The sequence below is a fragment of the Pseudorca crassidens genome, chromosome 7 (assembly GCF_039906515.1).
Source record: "Pseudorca crassidens isolate mPseCra1 chromosome 7, mPseCra1.hap1, whole genome shotgun sequence".
NCBI lineage: Eukaryota > Metazoa > Chordata > Mammalia > Artiodactyla > Delphinidae > Pseudorca > Pseudorca crassidens.
The window spans coordinates 104,049,998-104,069,255 of record NC_090302.1 but is presented as its reverse complement, the minus strand read 5'-3'; the positions used below and the strand labels follow the sequence as shown (position 1 = coordinate 104,069,255).

General features: G+C 38.5%; 1 protein-coding gene across 3 annotated transcripts in view; it reads right to left on the bottom strand.

Annotated features, from left to right (window-relative positions):
* Window positions 1–333: 333 nt before the first annotated feature.
* Window positions 334–19,258, bottom strand: part of BNIP3L (BCL2 interacting protein 3 like) — a 24,794-nt gene continuing 5,869 nt past the window's right edge. For 2 of the 3 annotated variants that reach the window (XM_067745193.1, XM_067745194.1), the window contains exons 2-6: window positions 17,459–17,642; window positions 13,161–13,233; window positions 8,042–8,145; window positions 7,774–7,923; window positions 334–963 (exon numbers count right to left, since the gene is read on the bottom strand). In XM_067745193.1, the coding sequence (XP_067601294.1) occupies window positions 915–963; window positions 7,774–7,923; window positions 8,042–8,145; window positions 13,161–13,233; window positions 17,459–17,642 (560 nt within the window). In that variant the 3' untranslated portion in view covers window positions 334–914. Of the gene's footprint in view, window positions 964–7,773; window positions 7,924–8,041; window positions 8,146–13,160; window positions 13,234–17,458; window positions 17,643–18,405; window positions 18,425–19,258 lie in introns of those variants that run through there. The other variant, XM_067745195.1, reaches the window with a different exon arrangement.

The window sequence follows — 19,258 nt, the reverse complement described above, 5'->3', positions numbered from 1 at the left end:
AATTGGAACTCACTCCAAAGCCTCTTAGGAAAAAAGAAAAAAAGAAAAAAAAAAATCAAAGCCACGAAAAATTCACATGCAGCTAATAAACATAAAAATACCAAACACACACACAGAAGTCCCCAAAGCAATTTCATAGATTTCTAGGCCTGAGACATTCCTTACCAGAAATAAAGATTCTATACCATAGAAAAGACAGCATTATAACATACTAGTATTAAAATCTGCTGATGTATTCGAGTTCTTCTATTTTATACCTATCATTTACATAGCTTGCCTCCTACAAATTAAAAGGCGCCATTAAGAGGCTTAGACAAAAAGTGGCTCCAAAGCTGGTTTAAAATAAGTTTTTATTGCCCAGGATATTTTTTTTTCTTGTGTCTTATTTTGTTTGTTTTTTTCTTTTTTAATAACTATAAATTCAAGCTTAGGGAAGCTTGCCTTTGTCTTGGAAAAAAAAAAAAAAAAACAACCAACAACAAAGCTTTTATATCATTTGCTAACCTGGTCTTGCTTTAAGAGAAAGATGGGAGTTATCTTGCAAGAGTAAAATTTATACCATGAATGATGCAGGTCTAAGTCTGGTGGTACCTAAAAGGAGACAACAGCATTGTTGACAAAATTATAATCTGCTGGTGGCATTTGCAGAAAAGAAGCCCTTGCAAATTTCTAAACAACAGTAAACTCTGTTAGGAAATTCTAAAGTGTTTTACAGGCCAAAAAGGGAATGAGGTTAGTAAAATGCCTCAACAGAGTTTGAATAAAATACTGGATTTGAGAGTTACTGGAACTTGGATATGTAAAAATAGGGTGTAGGTTGGGTCATGCTTACAATGGTCTCAAGTTCAAATAAACTACTGTGACAATACACCACTTCACAAGTCACACGCTTTCCCAGGGGCTCTTCTTTTCCCTTAGTAGGTGCTGGCAGAAGGCGTGCTGAGTCGTTTTCCAATGTAGATGCTGAAAGGAAACACAGTATATCATGTTTCATCTGTTTCAACAGCTCTATACCAACTTGCCCACAGGCTGAACTGTACTTACAAATGAGAATTTTCAGCCATTGTACAAGGCTCTAAAGGTCTGTGTGTACAGTTCCCTAACACCCTGAAATCATCACTGACTTACTTAAAGCTAGTCATCAGCCAGCTAAACTGGTTTTATATGATTATGTTTACTCATTGGGCAGGACTGGACATCACTGGGGCAGTGATTAGACAAAGCAAAGCCAGAGAGAACAGATCCCTTCAAAGAGTAAAGCAGAGCTAACCTCCTTTGAGACGGTCCGCTGTGGTGAAAAAAAAATTCTACTGATATTTCAGACACAAAATACAGTAATATACCAAATTACAAAGCTGCCAGTGCTTTAAAATGCTCTTATTAACAGTTTAACTCTTAAGGATTAGGGCCTTATATTACTTTCCCATGCCAAGCAAGTGTTTGACCCTTATATAACAGAAGCAGAAGGGAAGTTAAGGAAAAGATGGAACCAGCCCCACACGCCAACGTAATAAAACCAACTTTACTTTTTAGAATCCTTTTGTTTTCTACATTCATCTATAACAACTGTTACACTTACACCAGCAAGAGAAACAGTCTGAAGATTCATAAAAGGAGGAGTTCCTCCAAGGTACAAAAGCCGACCAGCCTGTTGAGGGCAGATGAACTAGTGTGCAGTCAATGCTGCCGGGGAATGTGAACTCCTACCCCACACAGCATTCTCACATACCCCCCGTTCTGCTGCGTGCCATCACTGTGCTCACCCTCACAAAAGCAGATCAGGCACCCAGAAAGGCAGGAGGTGTGTGTGGGAAAGTCACGTACGTTTCCAAGTTCATTACTGTGAACACCTCTCCCATATGCTGAGCTCCTTAGAGGAAAGATAAGAGATGCTGTACTTCTTCTGCACATTATATACAGAAGAGGACCCACTGGGCATGCTCAAAGAGAAGAGCAGATATGTCTTAAAAATATTTAACCACAAGTGTTTAACTCCTAAAATATTTCAAAAGTGTATTTCCTCAATTGTTCAAATCCAGAAAAAAAGAAGAATTTAAAAGACATCCCTGGAGGAGTCAAGATGGTGGTGTGGGAAGATGCGGAGTTGGAGTCTCCCCCCAACTAGGGCGCCTGCCGGCCGCTGGTGGGGGACTCTGATGCCCAAGGAGACAGGAGAAGCACAAAGTGAACCGGCGGCTTGCGGGATCTTGGTTCACGAGCCTGGGGTCAGGCCGAAGCTCTTGTGGTGGGAGATCCGAGTCCAAACCACTGAACTAACAGAGAACCTCAGACCCCAGGGAATAGTCATCGGAGTGAGGTCTCATGGAGTTCCTCATCTCAGCACCAAGACCCAGCTCTACCCAACAGCCTACAAACTCCAGTGTTGGAAGCCTCAGGCCAAACAACCAGTAAGGCAGGAACACAATCCCACTCATTAAAAAAAAAAAAAAAAAAAAATGAGATGGCAAAAAAATATGTCACAGATGAAGGAGCAAGGTAAAAACCTACAAGACCAAATAAATGAAGAGGAAATGGGCAATCTACGTGAAAAAAGAATTCAGAGTAATGATAGTTAAGATCATCCAGAATCTCAGAAATAGAATGGAGGCATGGATTGAGAAAATTCAAGAAGTGTTTAACAAAGATCTAGAAGAACTAAAGAACAAACAGAGATGAACAACACAATAACTGAAATGAAAAATACACTAGAAGGAATCAATAACAGAATAACTGAGGCAGAAGAACGAATAAGTGAGCTGGAAGACAAAATGGTGGAAATAACTGCTGAGGAGCAGAATAAAGAAAAAAGAATGAAAGGAATTGAAGACAGTCTCAGAGACCTCTGGGACAACACTAAACTCACCAACATTTGAATTACAGGGGTCCCAGAAGAAGAAGAGAAAAAGAGAGGGTCTGCGAAAATATTTGAAGAGATTATAGTTGAAAACTTCCCTAACACGGGAAAGGAAACAGTCACCCAAGTCAAGGAAGCACAGAGAATCCCATACAGGATAAACCCTAGGAAAAACACACCAAGACACATATTAATCAAACTAACAAAAATTAAATCCAAAGAAAAAATATTAAAAGCAGCAAGGGAAAAACAAAAAATAGCATACAAAGGAATCCCCATAATGTTATCAGCTGATTTTTCAGCGGAAACTCTGCAGGCCAGAAGGTAGTGGCAGGATATACTTAAAGTGATGAAAGAGAAAAACCTACAACCAAGATTACTCTACCCAGCAAGGATCTCATTCAGATTCGATGGAGAAGTCAAAAGCTTTTCAGATAAGCAAAAGCTAAGAGGATTCAGCACCACCAAACCAGCTTTACAACAAATGCTGAAGAAACTTCTCTAAGCGAGAAACACACAAAAAAGAAAAAGACCCACAAAAAGAAACCCAAAGCAATTAAGAAAATGGTAAGAGGAACATACATATCGATAATAACCTTGAATGTAAATGGATTAAATGGCCCAATCAAAAGACACAGACTGGCTGAATGGATACAAAAACAAGACCCATATATATGCTGTCTACAGGAGACCCACTTCAGACCTAGGAACACATACAGACTGAAAGTGAAGGGATGGAAAAAGATATTCCATGCAAATGGAAATCAAAAGAAAGCTGGAGTAGCAACACTCGTATCAGATAAAATAAGACTTTAAAATAAAGACTGTTACAAGAGTTAAGGAGGGACACTACATAATGATCAAAGGATCAATCCAAGAAGATATAACAATTATAAATGTTTATGCACACAACACAGGAGCACCTCAATACATAAGGCAAATGCTAACAACCATGAAAGGAGAAATTGACAGTAACACAATAATAGTAGGGGACTTTAACACCCCACTTACACCAATGGACAGATCATCCAAGCAGAAAATAAATACAGAAACACAAGCTTTAAATGACACAACAGACCAGACAGATCTAATTGATATTTATAGAACATTCCACCCAAAAGTGGCAGAATACACTTTCTTCTCAAGTGCACATGGAACATTCTCCAGGATAGATCACACCTTGGGTCACTAATCAAGCCTCAGAAAATTTAAGAAAATTGAAATCATATCAAGCATCTTTTCTGACCACAACGCTATGAGACTGGAAATCAATTACAGGAAAAAAACCGTAAAAAATACAAATACATGGAGGCTAAACAGTGTGCTAGTAAATAACCAAGACACCACTGAAGAAATCAAAGAGAAAATTTAAAAATACATAGAAACAAATGACAATGAAAACACAACGACCCAAAACCTATGGGAAGCAGCAAAAGCAGTTCTAAGAGGGAAGTTTATAGCAATACAATCTCACCTCAAGAAACAAGAAAAATCTCAAATAAACAATCTAACCCTACACTTAAAACAACTAGCGAAAGAACAAAGAAAACCCGAAGTCTGTAGAAGGAAAGAAATCATAAAGATCAGAGCAGAAATAAATAGAAATGAAGAAAACAATAGCAAAGATCAATAAAACGAAAAGATGGTTCTTTGAGAAGATGAATGAAACTGATAAACCCTTAGCCAGACTCATCAAGAAAAAAAGGGAGAGGATGCAAATCAATAAAATTAGAAATGAAAAAGGAGAAATCACAACTGACACTGCAGAAATACAAAGGATTATAAGAGACTACTACAAACAACTCTATGCCAATAAAATGGACAACCATAAAGAAATGGACAAATTCTTGGACAGGTACAATTTTCCAAGACTGAATCAGGAAAAATTAGAAAATATGAACAGACCTATCAAAAGTAATGACATTGAAACCATAATTAAAAATCTTCCAAGAAACAGAAGTCCAGGATCAGATGGCTTCACAGGTGAATTCTGTCAAACATTTAGAGAAGAGCTAACACTGATCCTTCTCAAACTGTTCCAAAAAAGTGCAGAGGGAGAAACACTCCCAAATTCATTCTACGAAGTGACCATCACCCTGATACCAAAACCAGAAAAAGATATCACAAAAAAAGAAAATTACAGATCAATATCACTGATGAACATAGATGCAAAAATCCTGAACAAAATACTAGCACAGAATCCAACAGCACATTAAAAGGATCATACACCATGATCAAGTGGGATTTACCCCAGAAATGCAAGGATTCTTCAGTATATGCAAATCAATCAACGTGATACATCACATTAACAAATTAAGGAATAAAAACCATATGATTATCTCAATAGATGCAGAAAAAGCATTTGACAAAATTCAACACCCATTTATGATAGAAGCTCTTCAGAAAATGGGCATAGAGGGAACCTACCTCAACATAATAAAGGCCATATATGACAAACCCACAGCAAGCATCATACTCAACAGTGAAAAACTGAAAGCATTTCCACTAAGATCAGGAACAAGAGAAGGAATCCCTCTCGCCACTCTTATTCAACATAGTTTTGGAAGTCCTAGCCATGGCAATCAAAGAAGAAAAAGAAATAAAAGGAATACAAAATTGGAAGAGAAGAAGTAAAGCTGTCACTGTTTGCTGATGACATGATACTATACATAGAAGATCCTAAAGATGCCACCAGAAAACTACTATAACTCATCAATGAATTTGGTAAGGTTGCAGAATACAAAATTAATGCACAGAAGTCTCTGGCTTTCCTATACACCAACAACAAAAAATCAGAAAGAGAAATTAAGGAAACACTCCCATTTACCACTGCAACAAGAAGAATAAAATACCTAGGAATAAACCTGCCTAAGGAGGTGAAAGACTTTTACTCAGAAAACTATAAAACACTGATGAAAGAAATCAAAGATTTCTTGGAGCTCATGGAGCTCAATATCAAAAAAAGAAACAATCTAGTTAAAAAATGGGTGGAAGACCTAAACAGACATTTCACCAAGGAAGACAAACAGATAGCCAAGAGGCACATGAAAAGATGCTCAACATCACTAATTATTAGAGAAATGCAAATCAAAACTACAATGAGGTATCACCTCACGCCAGTCAGAATAGCCACCATCAAAAAATTTACAAACAATAAATGCTGGAGAGGGTGTGGAGAAAAGGGAACCCTCCTGCACTGTTGGTGGGAATGTAAATTGATACAATCACTATGGAAAACAGTACGGAGGTTCCTTAAAAAACTAAAAATAGAACTACCATATGACCCAGCAATCTCACTGCTGGACATATACTGTGAGAAAACCATAATTCAAAAAGAGTCATGTACCAAAATGTTCATTGCAGCTCTATTTACAACAGCCTGGAGATGGAAACAACCTAAGTGTCCATCATCGGATGAATGGATAAAGAAGATGTGTGGCACATATATACAATGGAATATTACTCAGCCATAAAAAGAAACGAAATTGAGTTATTTGTAATGAGGTGGATGGACCTGAGAGTCTGAAGAGTGAAGTACATCAGAAAGAGAAAAACAAATACCGTATGCTAACGCACGTATATGGAATGTAAAAAAAAAGAAAATGTTACTGATGAACCTAGTTGCAGGGCAGAATAAGGAGGTAGACATAGAAAATGCACTTGAGGACATGGGGTGGGAGGGTGAAGCTGGGGCAAAGTGAGAGTAGTGTCGACATATATACACTACCGAATGTAAAATAGTTGGTTGGTGGGAAGCAGCAGCACAGCACAGGGAGACGGGATCCGTGCTTTGCGATGACCTAGAGGCGTAGGATAGGGAGGGTGGGAGGGAGGCTCAAGAGGGAGGGGATATGGCGACATGTGTATGCATATGGCTGATGCGCTTTGTTGTACAACCAAAACTAACACAGTACTGTGAAGCAATTATACTCCAATAAAGATCTATTTAAAAAAAAAAGAAATCCCTGAAAAATTAATGAATTGCAGGTAAATGTGGGGTCAATTTTAGAAGGAAAGAAAAATGCTGTCAATACAAAGAGAAAACAGTACTAACCCCAACCAGCTTTCCAGTTGCACTCAAGGACTACTCGATAAAATGGTATATTTTCCCATTTGGGAAAGAGAAATGCTCACATCAACACCAACTTTATACACTAATGATTAATTTACTTTAAAACTCAGCTTATCTTGAGAAATTTATAAACAACAACAACAAGACCCAAAAAGAAAAATCAAATATAGAAGAGCTCACTTTAAAATGAACCTTTAGGGTAGTAAATCATATGAACAACTTATTTTCAAATAAGAAAAAACTCTACTCTTAAAAATACTTATTGGATAGGTATCCCCCGTTTTTCGAAAGTTTGCTTTTCATTACTTCACTATGTAGGTTAGACCTATGTTAGTACCTGTTTTCGATAACTGAAAGGAATTCGAAGAGGATTTTCACATTTATAAAAAAAGGCAAAAAGTGAACAGTGTTCAGCGATGGTTCTGCAGCGAGCTGTTACAGAGGAAGCGCACTCCGAGCAGTGAGAGCGCCTCCTTCCCAGGAACCACACTCAGCACCTCAGCATCCAGCTCCCATAGCTTTGAACTGCATCTGTGAGCATCTGTGCTTTATCTCGATGTATGTTGTGCATCAGTTAGCAAGATGTGTCCTAAGGTAATTGCTTCTTCGCTTTACACCATTTCAGCTTACGGAAGGTTTCATAGACATGCTCTACTTTCAGAGAGCGGGGGAACCCTATACACCAAAAGTGAATCGACTTCAATAATTCTTTTGAGTTCATCCCACTTGTGCTGAAACATTAAAAGGACAACAACACAAACTGCTTTCACGTATATTTCTTACAGCTGGAAATAAAATCTGTGAATAAAATGAATGGAAGAAACTTCAGGTACTGACCAATACTTACCCTAGCCCCAAAGCCAAAACATGGGAAAGGAAGAGAGATGGAATGAACACCTTAAGAAATTCTGCAGAGAAAATCCCCCCTTTCTTCATGGCTCCACTTTTTCTCATGCTTAAGGAAACGGAACGTTTAGGGTGTCTGAAGTGGAACTCCCTGGGGGAAGAAATGCAGAGGCAGGTGTCAGAAATGCATTTGCTGAAAATATCTCAGGAATTAGCAGGCCCACACTACATGCACTGTGTCCACTGAAAAGAACCATGTACTGACTTACTTAGGTGGAATGTTTTCAGGTCTACTGGACCAGTCGGACACCCAGTCTACACTTTTCTTCAAAGCATCCACTTCTTTCTCTCCTTCTGCAACTTCCTCTTCTGACTGTAAAGGAGAATTCACATTTTAAAAAAGGAGAAAAAGAAGACTGATCCTTCCTACTACAGAAGACAAATCTAGACAGAAAATATACAAAAATCATAAGCTTGTGCATCAATAATTTTTATGTAAGAAAGATGTCATTTTTCCAAAAAGGCTGACAAAATGATCTAAGATCAGAGTATTTAACATCTTAAAAAAAACTTGAGTGAGTTTCACTGTTATGTCTAAACACAGCAATATAAACCTGAGATTTGAATTATTCCTCAATTAAAAAAAAAAAGAATATGAATCTGAAAAAGTATATTAGGGGATACAGTGTAACTAAAGTGTGGAAACATTGATAATCATTGAATCTGGGTGATACGTGTATGAAGGGCCATTGTAATATCCTCTTTACTTTTGTATGCATTCAAAATTTTTCATAATTAAAAACAAAGGGGAACATCAAAAAGTATATGCTAACAAATATAAAGTAATGAGAAAATAAATAACTGGGAGTTGGGCTGAGGAAGTAAATGATTTATAATAACTTAAAATAACTAGTATTTATTAAGCATTTATCAAGAGACAAGCATCAGTCTATGCACTTTACATGCATTAACCTTTACCTTACAACAATCCTGTAAGAAAAGGAACTATTACTATTCCATTCTACAGATGAGGAATCCGAGACATAAATTAAGTGACTGCCCAAGTTTCTATATGCGGTAAGTAGCAGGGCCAGTATTCAAACCCAGGCAAATGGTCTCTATAGCCCCTACTCTTAGGCATTAAGTTTTACTCCCTACAAGGAGATTTTTAGACAAATTGCTATCCAAACATTTTCCAAGGTTTAGTCAAAACTACTTAAGCCAGAGCTTCCCTGGTGGCGCAGTGGTTGAGAGTCTGCCTGCCGATGCAGGGGATACGGGTTCGTGCCCCGGTTCGGGAAGATCCCACATGCCGCGGAGCGGCTGGGCCCGTGAGCCATGGCTGCTGAGCCTGCGCGTCCGGAGCCTGTGCTCCGCAACGGGAGAGGCCACAACAGTGAGAGGCCCGTGTACCGCAAACAAACAAACAAAACTACTTAAGCCAAAAGTTTTAAGAGTAATTTATTTAATACAGAGCAAGAACTGGACATCTTTCACATCAAATAAATTTAAAAAGTCCTTCTCCTTGCTAATGATAATAACCTAAAGTTTCAGGGTAAGAACAATCAAAATTTCCAATAGCTTCTCTTTCCAGACCCCACAGGGACGAGAAATTCCTAAAAAAATGACACAGCATTATTTATTCAGTTTTAAGGAATATAATGCTATGACCTCAAACCAAAGGGTCTCAAAGCTAAGCATTATTTTGATTTGTTATTTTGTTTGGATAGAATTCAAACTTTCATTCTTTTTTGTAGGTAGTTATGAAAATTCTCTATGAAACAGCTGCTCCAGGAAGGTAGCTTCAGAGACTCTCTAGATATAGATGGTCCCTTTTGCTATCAAACAGAAAGTAAAATCCCTGTGGATTTTTGCTACTCTGGTACTATCATTCTTATTTAGTTCTGCTGGACTTGGCAAATACCACTGAATGACATAATGTAGCCTTTAGGATTAAGCTTGTTCCACTGAGTATTAAGATTACTCAGAATCATGAGTTGGCTCTCTGGAGTAAATCTGAAAATACCCTAAATCAAAAACGATAAATTGTTACAATTTACTTATAGATCAGCCTGTGCCACACAATACCTCATTCAACACACTGCAGGTCACTTCTGTTCAGTTTCCAACATTGGTCTTAAATGTCGCTTCTAAAACTGCTCAAAGATTCAGGTTTAAATGTGTGAACAAGCTAGTATTTCATACTTTCCAAAAGAATGAAAATATAATAAGATTTTATTCTAATTTTTAAAGATGATGATCTTTGGGCTATTATTAAAAAAAAAAAAAACACAAAAACTTCCCAGATCAGTTTAGAATGCTTACCTTAAGAATAAGGATTGTAAGCTCTCCTCATTCACTACTGCCCTGTGCTTCCTTTTATTAATCTTACATTTGCCAGCTTTAGGCTTTAAATTGCCTTCTGATTCTTGGAATTTCAGAATATGGTAAAAATGCACTTAGTCTAATGAAGTAATATTCATGCCTTTATCCAAATCAATAACCCTCGCTCCACAGCTACAACTATTCAGACAGAAGATTCTGATCATTTCAGCCTATTATCATGGGCAGTCCCTTACCTTCTAATCACTTACATTTTCCTTCTCTGCCACACCTCAAGCTCTCTTAGGTCTCTAAATGTGGATATTAAACTACATAGCACAGAACAGATAAACCACAGTTTTACAGGAGGGAAAAGGAAGACATTTTCACTTTGTATCATCTTCCAATGACACCCGACCCTGTGCTGGCCTATTTGGTCCCAGAAACACACTGAAAAACGCCTCTGAGAGACAATCTACCGTCTATTTTCTGCTACAAAACTGACTCTTGAGGACCATTATCCTAAAAGTCCAGTTTGAACAACTTTTTCCTAAAGGCATTACACCTTAGGCTTCCTTGTACCATGACTCACCAGACATGTGTTTTAGTTCATTCTCACGACCTTGTGAGCTCTTCTGAAATCAATCCCATTCATCGACTTATTTTAGTAGAACAGGGGCCACAGGCCCAGACAGCCCTGGTTTCAGTCCTGACTCTATCACTTACTTGCTTTTGATCTTAGGTAAGTAACTTAATTAAGACACAGCTTCATTTTTTCCAATTCATTCATGGGCATTATGTCACCTCTTTCACTGGGCTGAGAACATTACAGTGGGAAAAAATTAAAAAAAAAAATTTTGCACCTGGAATGTATCTAGTAAATATTAGCTTCTTTCCTTCCTCCTCTTAAAAAGGCTAAAAATGTCATATATTCCTCATGTAGACAATCTAAAAAATTCAATAAGAGCAAGTACCATTAAGTCCTTTATTAACTGTTTTTAACTGTTTCCTAACCCTAAGCTTCCTTCTAATTCATGAAAAAGAAATCCACCTTCCCAAACCCTAAAGTAACTAATTTTTGAATTAGCATTTCTTCAATTAGAAACAAGCAATGCAAAAGGCTTTTTGGAAGTTCAAGTATATTATTCCTATTGATTTCTCTCTTACTAAAAGTCTTCCTCTACAGGATATAATGTTTTTCTTATAGGAGTTAGATTGCATTTTCAAAAACGTAACCTGGTTTAAATTGACTGTAGTAGCCTTGCTACTACAAGTTTCTCTACGGTATAAAGTTCATCATAAAATAAATTAGTATTCCGTCCCATAGTGTTTCTAGGTTTCAGAAAACAGCACAAATAAAGCACAGTCAACGTAGGGAGAAAGTGTGCAGCTTCCTAAACAGAAAGAATACTGGGTGGAACCAAGGTAACATGCAAAATATTTCCAGTGCAAAGGGAGCCAGGACACTGCACAGTGAGAACTCCGCAAAACAAAGTTTTTGTTAGCATTCATTCAAACATTCACTCAACATATATTCTTCAAGTACCTTAACATGGGAGAAAAAAACAACGCCTCCTGTTCTCAAGAATTTGCATTCTTGGGCTTCCCTGGTGGCTCAGTGGTTAAGAATCTGCCTGCCAATGCAGAGGACACGGGTTCGAGCCCTGGTCCGGGAAGATCCCACATGCCGCGGAGCAACTAAGCCCGTGCGCCACAACTACTGAGCCTGCGCTCTAGAGCCCGCAAGCCACAACTACTGAGGCCACATGCCACAACTACTGAAGCCCGCATGCCTAGAGCCAGTATGGGCTCCACAACAAGAGAAGCCACTGCAATGAGAAGCCCGCGCACCGCAACGAAGAGTAGCCCCCGCTCGCCACAACTAGGGAAAGCCCAGGCGCAGCAACGAAGACCCAACACAGCCAAAAATAAATAAATAAAATAAATTTATATATAAAAAAAATTTGCACTCTGACACTTGCAGGTGATCTGACAGATCAATAAAGTCAAGGGCTGGCTATGAACATTCTAAATCATTAACGACAATTATTTATTTATCCCAAGTTTTACAATAAAAACCTTTGTAAGCTTTCAATACTATATCCATCTATATTTCCAACATGTCAACTCCTTGTGAAACTATATTTAACTTCTTTACCTTAAGGAATCCTGCATAATTTAGGTGAATTTTGTCTCTAGCTTGATTTGATTTCAGACGCAAAAAAGCTTTCACACCTGGTTCTACAACAACCTTCCGTTTCATTTATTCTGTGACCTTAAATAAGACATGTGCCTCAGTTTTCTATTTATAAACTCAAGAAACTAGCCTGGAATACTGGAATGACACATTATAGACAAGAATTTCCCAATTCTTTTAGGACCCCAAATTCTTAGTTGTAAAGGAGCATGACGACGACCACAGCAGCATAAATTCCAACATCAGAAACTGAATAACTTAAAATGGCTTCAAAGTATTTTTCTAAATTTTTTATTGGAGTATAGTTGATTTAAAATGTTGTGAATGTTGTGTTAGTTTCAGGTGTACAGCAAAATGAATCAGTTATACATAAACATGTATCCACTCTTTTTTAGATTCTTTTCCCATATAGGTCATTGTAGAGTACCGAGAAGAGTTCCCTGTGCTCTACAGTAGGTCCTTATTAGTTATCTATTTTATATACAGTTGTGTGTATATCTCAATCCCAATCTCCCAATTTATCCCTTTCCCCCTGGTAACCATAAGTTTGTTTTCTACATCTGTGACTCTATTTCTGTTTTGTAAATAAGTTCATTTATACCATTTTTTTAGATTCCACAAATAAACAATATCATATATTTGTCTTTCTCTGACTTACTTCACTCAGTATGACAATGTCTAGGTCTGTCTACGTTGCTACAAATGACATTATTTCGTTCTTTTTTACGGCTGAGTAATATTCCATTGTTCAAACAATTTTTTAAAGTCTTCATATTCTTTACTATATTTCAGCAAAACAGACTTAGAGATTTGCATTTTTCCTAATTATCTAATGCAAATCAGAAAGATAAACAAACATACACACACACCTGAGAACTATGGTCCCTGCTGGTGTGCATTTCCACATCAAACATGATCTGCCCATCTTCTTGTGGGGAAGGGCTAGAAGAAAAAGACACATTTATAGCCATTAGTTTTAATTCTCATTTTGTCAAATAAATTAGCCTCTACTGGAAATTAGAAAATTAAAAGTTATAGTGGTATGTCTTTGAAAAAGCAGCAAATCAGAAAGTATACCACAACCCCATGTAAGAAAAAATGAAATTGAGCACCCTTACTCCCAAATGTTCTAGAATTTTTCAGTGGTGATAAATTCCTTTGCAATGATAAATCTGCAACGGAAATACTACCTAAAGACACAAGACTGTCACATTTTCTTATTTTTACTCTTTTTCCAATAAATGTAAAATGATCTTCAAATTCAGAAACTCTAGTTTGGGGTTCTTTTTCTCAAAGTTGTTTCATCGTTAAACAATTCACCAGCTATCTTCAAAGTGTGAAAGCGGCTCTTAACGACTCTTTCAAAGGGTCTTTGAGGTTAAAATTGTTTTCATAATACTATCAGGATTTATTTGCCTTTTTCATTCTCATTTTGCCATGTGTGTACAGTGAAAATTTCCAAAGGCTAAATTTTGTGTAATAGCATATACACATAGAAAGAATGTAAAAGCAGGTGAGAGTCCAGCTGTTTTCTATTAAGCCAGATATTAAAGAGATTTGCATAAACGTAAGACAATGCCACTATTCTTACTAATTTTTTTGGTTATGGACAACAGGTAAATTTTGTTTAAAAAAGTTACTTATGTTAACATGTAATAGGCTTCTTGTTGAATGAAGGAATACAAATCTTTTTAATGTTCTCCGTTTTAATTTCTAATATAGTAAATATAAAAATATATAACCCACATAAACAAAAGATCTTTGGGGTCCCCAATAGTTACTACAAGTGTAAAGGAGTACTGAGCCCAAACAGTTTGAGAACCACTATTTTACTTACTTTTGAAATACTGACTTTGAGATATTTCAGAGTGAATTATATAAACTTATAGCAAGTGATAACCTTTCACAAGTACAAGATATATTCCCAGAACTATAAAAATTTACAGATACAGTTTTAGACAAAGATACATGGTCACAAGCTGTACCTGATACAAGAGGTGAATACAATCTGCTAAGTGCTATTCTTAGCTTTATCAATGATTCCTTGTGTAACCACAGTGAGTCACTAGACCTTTCACTATACACCCCAGCTCCCCAAATGTAAACTCAAGTGGGCATGAAGGATGCTCCAGGCTTAACTTGCTCAAAGGAATAGATATTAACTATCAACGCTGTCAAGAGCATGTGTCCAATGGTAATACATAGAGATGCTGGTGAGACTGACTGGAAAGTAAGTAAGATCACCAGTCTTTGACGATTATAACTGATGTAGGAGATTCTGAAGTGGGGGAAGGAAAAGTGAAAAACTGGTTCCATACCAAACCACCATATTATTGTATTTAGAAAATTTTTGTCTTCAACGAGAAATCTCAGGCTATAGCACAGGAACCAAGTAGAACGAGGGACTCTGGTTGTCTTCAGTATACTGTTATTATGCTCATAACACTGTTGGATTCACAGCCAGAGGTCAAGTTAAGGACCAGCCTTACAGAACCATGACCAGGTCAAGGCAGCAGAATGACCAAGTCAAAAAGCCAAGAGAAGCACAGCTCTGCTTTACACTCTTCTTACCACTGGCACCAAGCTCGCTTAGACAAATACTCAACATCTCACTGGTAGACTGATCCATTTGGGATGCATTATCATCCTGGCTCATGTTAGGATCCGCTGGGGAGCTTTTACAATTTTCTCACGTTGGGCTTCCCTGGTGGCGCAGTGGTTGAGAATCTGCCTGCTAATGCAGGGCACACGGGTTCGAGCCCTGGTCTGGGAGGATCCCACATGCCGCGGAGCAACTAGGCCCGTGAGCCACAACTACTGAGCCTGCGCGTCTGGAGCCTGTGCTCCGCAACAAGAGAGGCCACGACAGTGAGAGGCCCGCGCACCACGATGAAGAGTGGCCCCCGCTTGCCGCAACTAGAGAAAGCCCTCGCACAGAAACGAAGACTCAACACAGCAAAAATAAATAAATAAATAAATAAAACCTCCTACCCCAACATCTTCTTTAAAAAAAAAATTTTTCTCATGTCTCGACAACAGAACGAGATCCTCTAGGGATGGGGTCTGTGTACTGGTATTTTTAAAAGCTCCCTGTGGGAATATAGTGTGTAGGTTGGAAACTCCTACAATAGGTTGGAAACTCCTACAATAGGCTGGAGCACAAAGCAAAACACATAGGGGCATCTCTTCTAACCACCACCACAGTGACAAAAATATACTGGTGGAATAATTTTTAAATTTTTAAATATGTATGAAAATATACATAAATTAGCTTGGGGACGAATAGCCAACGATCCTAAACCATTTCCGCCTACAAGAAGCACTGCTTAACAACCTCAAATCTAGAGATGCTGGCAATTCAGATGACGTGAACTGTGAAGACATTCTTAAATGTTCAAGTGTTAGGTATCCCAGGAGAGCATTACTGAGCTAGAGTTCCAGGCCTCCCTTGAGACGTGACCAGTGACCCAGAGCCTGAAGATGTGTAAGTGGAGAACAGGAAAGTGTCCCAGGGCACCCGCCACATCTCGATTTACATGTTCAGAAACCTAACTGAAACGTGATCACGGGAAGATGAATTCGTGTTCGACCACAAGTATAACTGCAACCAGAAATGACATAAGATGACCAGAAGGCCGGGCAGGTGATCTTATCTCTGCTCAATGACAGCACCAAGTGAACGGCAGGTTAAGGGACTCACCAGTACTTGAACATGTAATAAAAGGCTTATCAACAAGCCCATAAGCAGCAGAAAACTTCAGAAAACCCACCCGTGAGCCTCATAACATAAATGTAACATAATATAAACGTGATTCTCAAAAAACAGACTAATGTCGTAGCTCCCAGAATTGGTGGCAAGCTGCTCAGAGAAGAGCCATCTGCTCTGCTTCTGCTCATGACAAGAGCCATCCCGGCTCTTCCGAAGCACAGGGACACATGAGTGATGTGACTGGGAGGTGGGTGTGCCAGAGAGCCGTCAGACCCGTCCTCTGCGGCCCTGGTGACAACGGTGGATCATAAGTCACGCAGGCACTTCGAACATGATTTAACTCTTGATTCTCCTTTTCTGCTTTTTCTGATGAGAAATAATATGTACCACACACACAATTTTTACCAAGTATAAAAATTTGGAAGAAGAAAAATGGCCATCATTCCATCCCCTAGAGATAATCACTGTTTACATTTTTAGATGTCCCCTTAGTCTATTTCCTGTGTATCTGCATTTTCTACATGGCCAATAACAGTGAACTCTTAATTAGCCAGAAGATCATCCAGTACCCCAGAATGCTAATACTATGGCTGTCACTGGTCTAAGAATGTTCAATATACCACTATGTCATGTAATACCTAGTCCCTCTGGAAAAAGAGAAGCTTGTACTGAAATATAAACTAACAACGCAGTTTCATTCTCCTCATACGTGTCTGTATCCTTAACTCTTTCACCACATGCAGTCCTTAATTGAAGAATGTCTCCCCAAGCCAAATATAGAAAAACGAGGTCTGAAACAAAACTTCCTCTGAGCTCTAAGGAAATGCAATGGCCGCCTTCAAAATTAACTATCTTTACAGACCTTAGTTGGTGCTTCTACCGTGCAAATACTGCTATACAACAAGCTGAATCAACTTGTACCTCCTGCGACTCAAACATTTCCTGAATGTCTACTGTATGCCAGCATCATGACTGTCAAGGGTACAGAGGAGATGAAACAGGATCCCTGCCTTCTAAAGCCTCACAATCTAGAAGGGAGGACAGAGATTACAGAGGTAACTATATTGGAGGCAGAAAGAGAGCTGTGAAAGGACAAAGGAAAACGGGAGAAAGTTAGATTAATTCTGTAAGTAAACATTTATACCGCTGACTTTTAAACTAGTAAACATCTGAAAACGACACAATCTAAGGAAACTGATTTAATCTGAGGAGAAAGTGGGCACTCATGTCCTTGTCAATTGGCTATCTGATTTAAACACACATGCTGCAAGAAATCGGGAGTTGTAAATTTTGTCACATGAAGATGTAAGCAATTTATTTTTTCTAGTGGGAAGTAACCTTGCAAGGGAGTTGTAAATTTTGTCACATGAAGATGTAAGCAATTTATTTTTTCTAGTGGGAAGTAACCTTGCAACCCTTCCATTTCCAGAATTCCACCAAAACGTGGATCTCACTTACCTGTCGCAGTGAGAACTGCCTCTTGAACTGCTCTGTCCGGATTCATGTTGTGCATCCAAAAGAATCTTCTCCATGTCTCCATTGTGGATAGAGGATGAGGAGGGTACGTGTTCTAGACCCCCATTTTTCCCATTGCCATTATCATTGCCATTGCTGCTATTCATGGGGAGCTCCACCCAGGAACCTGTTGGACAAGTCAGATAACTGCAGTTAACCACAGCAGAACAGGAGTCTCTCGTGTGCACACAGCATGTGAATATGGTGAATTCAGATAAGAATTCTGGCTCGCCTCAAAGCAAATGCCAAAGTATTCTGAAGAAAATAAACAAGGAGCAATAAAAGTCTGAAAAGCTATATAGTGCTGTTCCTGAAGGAGCTCGTGCAATCAACTGATTTAGAAGAAGTTGGACCTCTAAAATGAGTATCTTAGAAGATGTGTCTTTCAGCCAGTTTCCTCTCTGGTTAAAACTTAATTTACATACAATAAATACTTTACTGAAAATTTTTGGTTGCTTTTCAAAAAATAAACAGCTACTTTATTACTAGACAGGGTACTTACGTTTAATATTTTAATTACATATATATATTTTTCCAGTCTACCTCAGCTATTTAGTTGTATCTTCTCCATCTACCTCAGCTATTTAGTTGTGTCCTCTCCACCTGTATTTAGAAACGTCGTAAAGGTCATCTAAGTATGTTAACAACTGTGCCTTAATTAGCACAAACAATTGAGAGGTTCCTGGAGAGGGAACTTAAATCCAATCATCAACATTTCAGTTTGTGTGCAAGTCTGGAGCATAAAATGAATGCAGCTGGCTCTTAACTAAATCAGGTGAGAATGCTTAAAAACCCTAAAAAAAGCTTTATCCCTATCCCACACATTAGCTTCTTCCCTTCCTTTATGCCTCCCTCTTTCTACTTCTCCTTTCTCTATGCACTAAACATACCTTGCAAGCTGGCCTTTTCTCTCTTCTCTCCCACAAGTTCACACTTTCTAGGGTTTTCATGAAGCCTCGTTGGTTTGGGGCAGAAAACCAGGCATCTGCTACGGGCAACACTGACGTTGCCTCAGGCGAACAGTCAAAGAGGGTGGAGCCACAGGAAAGGATGGGGCCCTGGTAATTTGGACTGGTCTTGAAAATACTGGCTCCATGAGTTTGCTGACTACATGAAGGTCCTTTCATTCTAATAAGCATTGACAACAGTAGCCAATAAAACAACTTCATAACAAAAAGAGAGTGGTGTATGTTTTTTCTAATTTCCATTCCTTACAACAAATTTTGTTTTAGAAAACATAACCAAGCAGGTTGGTGGAGCCATTTCTCTAAACTCCAAGCAGAAGTGTTAGAGAGAGTTCTGTGGCAGAACAGTCTTCCATCCGTAAATCAGAATAACAGGCCCAAACCCTAAAATGAGATTACCGCTAATCCAGACCCAGAAGTGAACTCAACATCACCCGTCTACAAAGGAAAAGCTCAAAGGTAGCCCTGGTTGGAAATCTGACTCTCCCACTTACTATGACATTCTGAGCTTCAGTTTCCTCATTTGTAAAACAGAGATGATTACATAGTACCTTCCCCCCAGGGTTGCTGTGACGATTAAATAGAGTAACACAGGTAAAATGCCTAGTAAACAGAAGATACTCATCAATACACTAGTTAAAAGAGTTGATATTTGTAACGTACTTAGAACAGCATTTGCTCCATAGAAGTGAAGTTACCCTTTCCCTCCTTCCCCTCCAAGGTGGTCCCAGTGGCTGTCAGAGTCCCATCATCACCCCCCATTCTTTGGGACTGTACT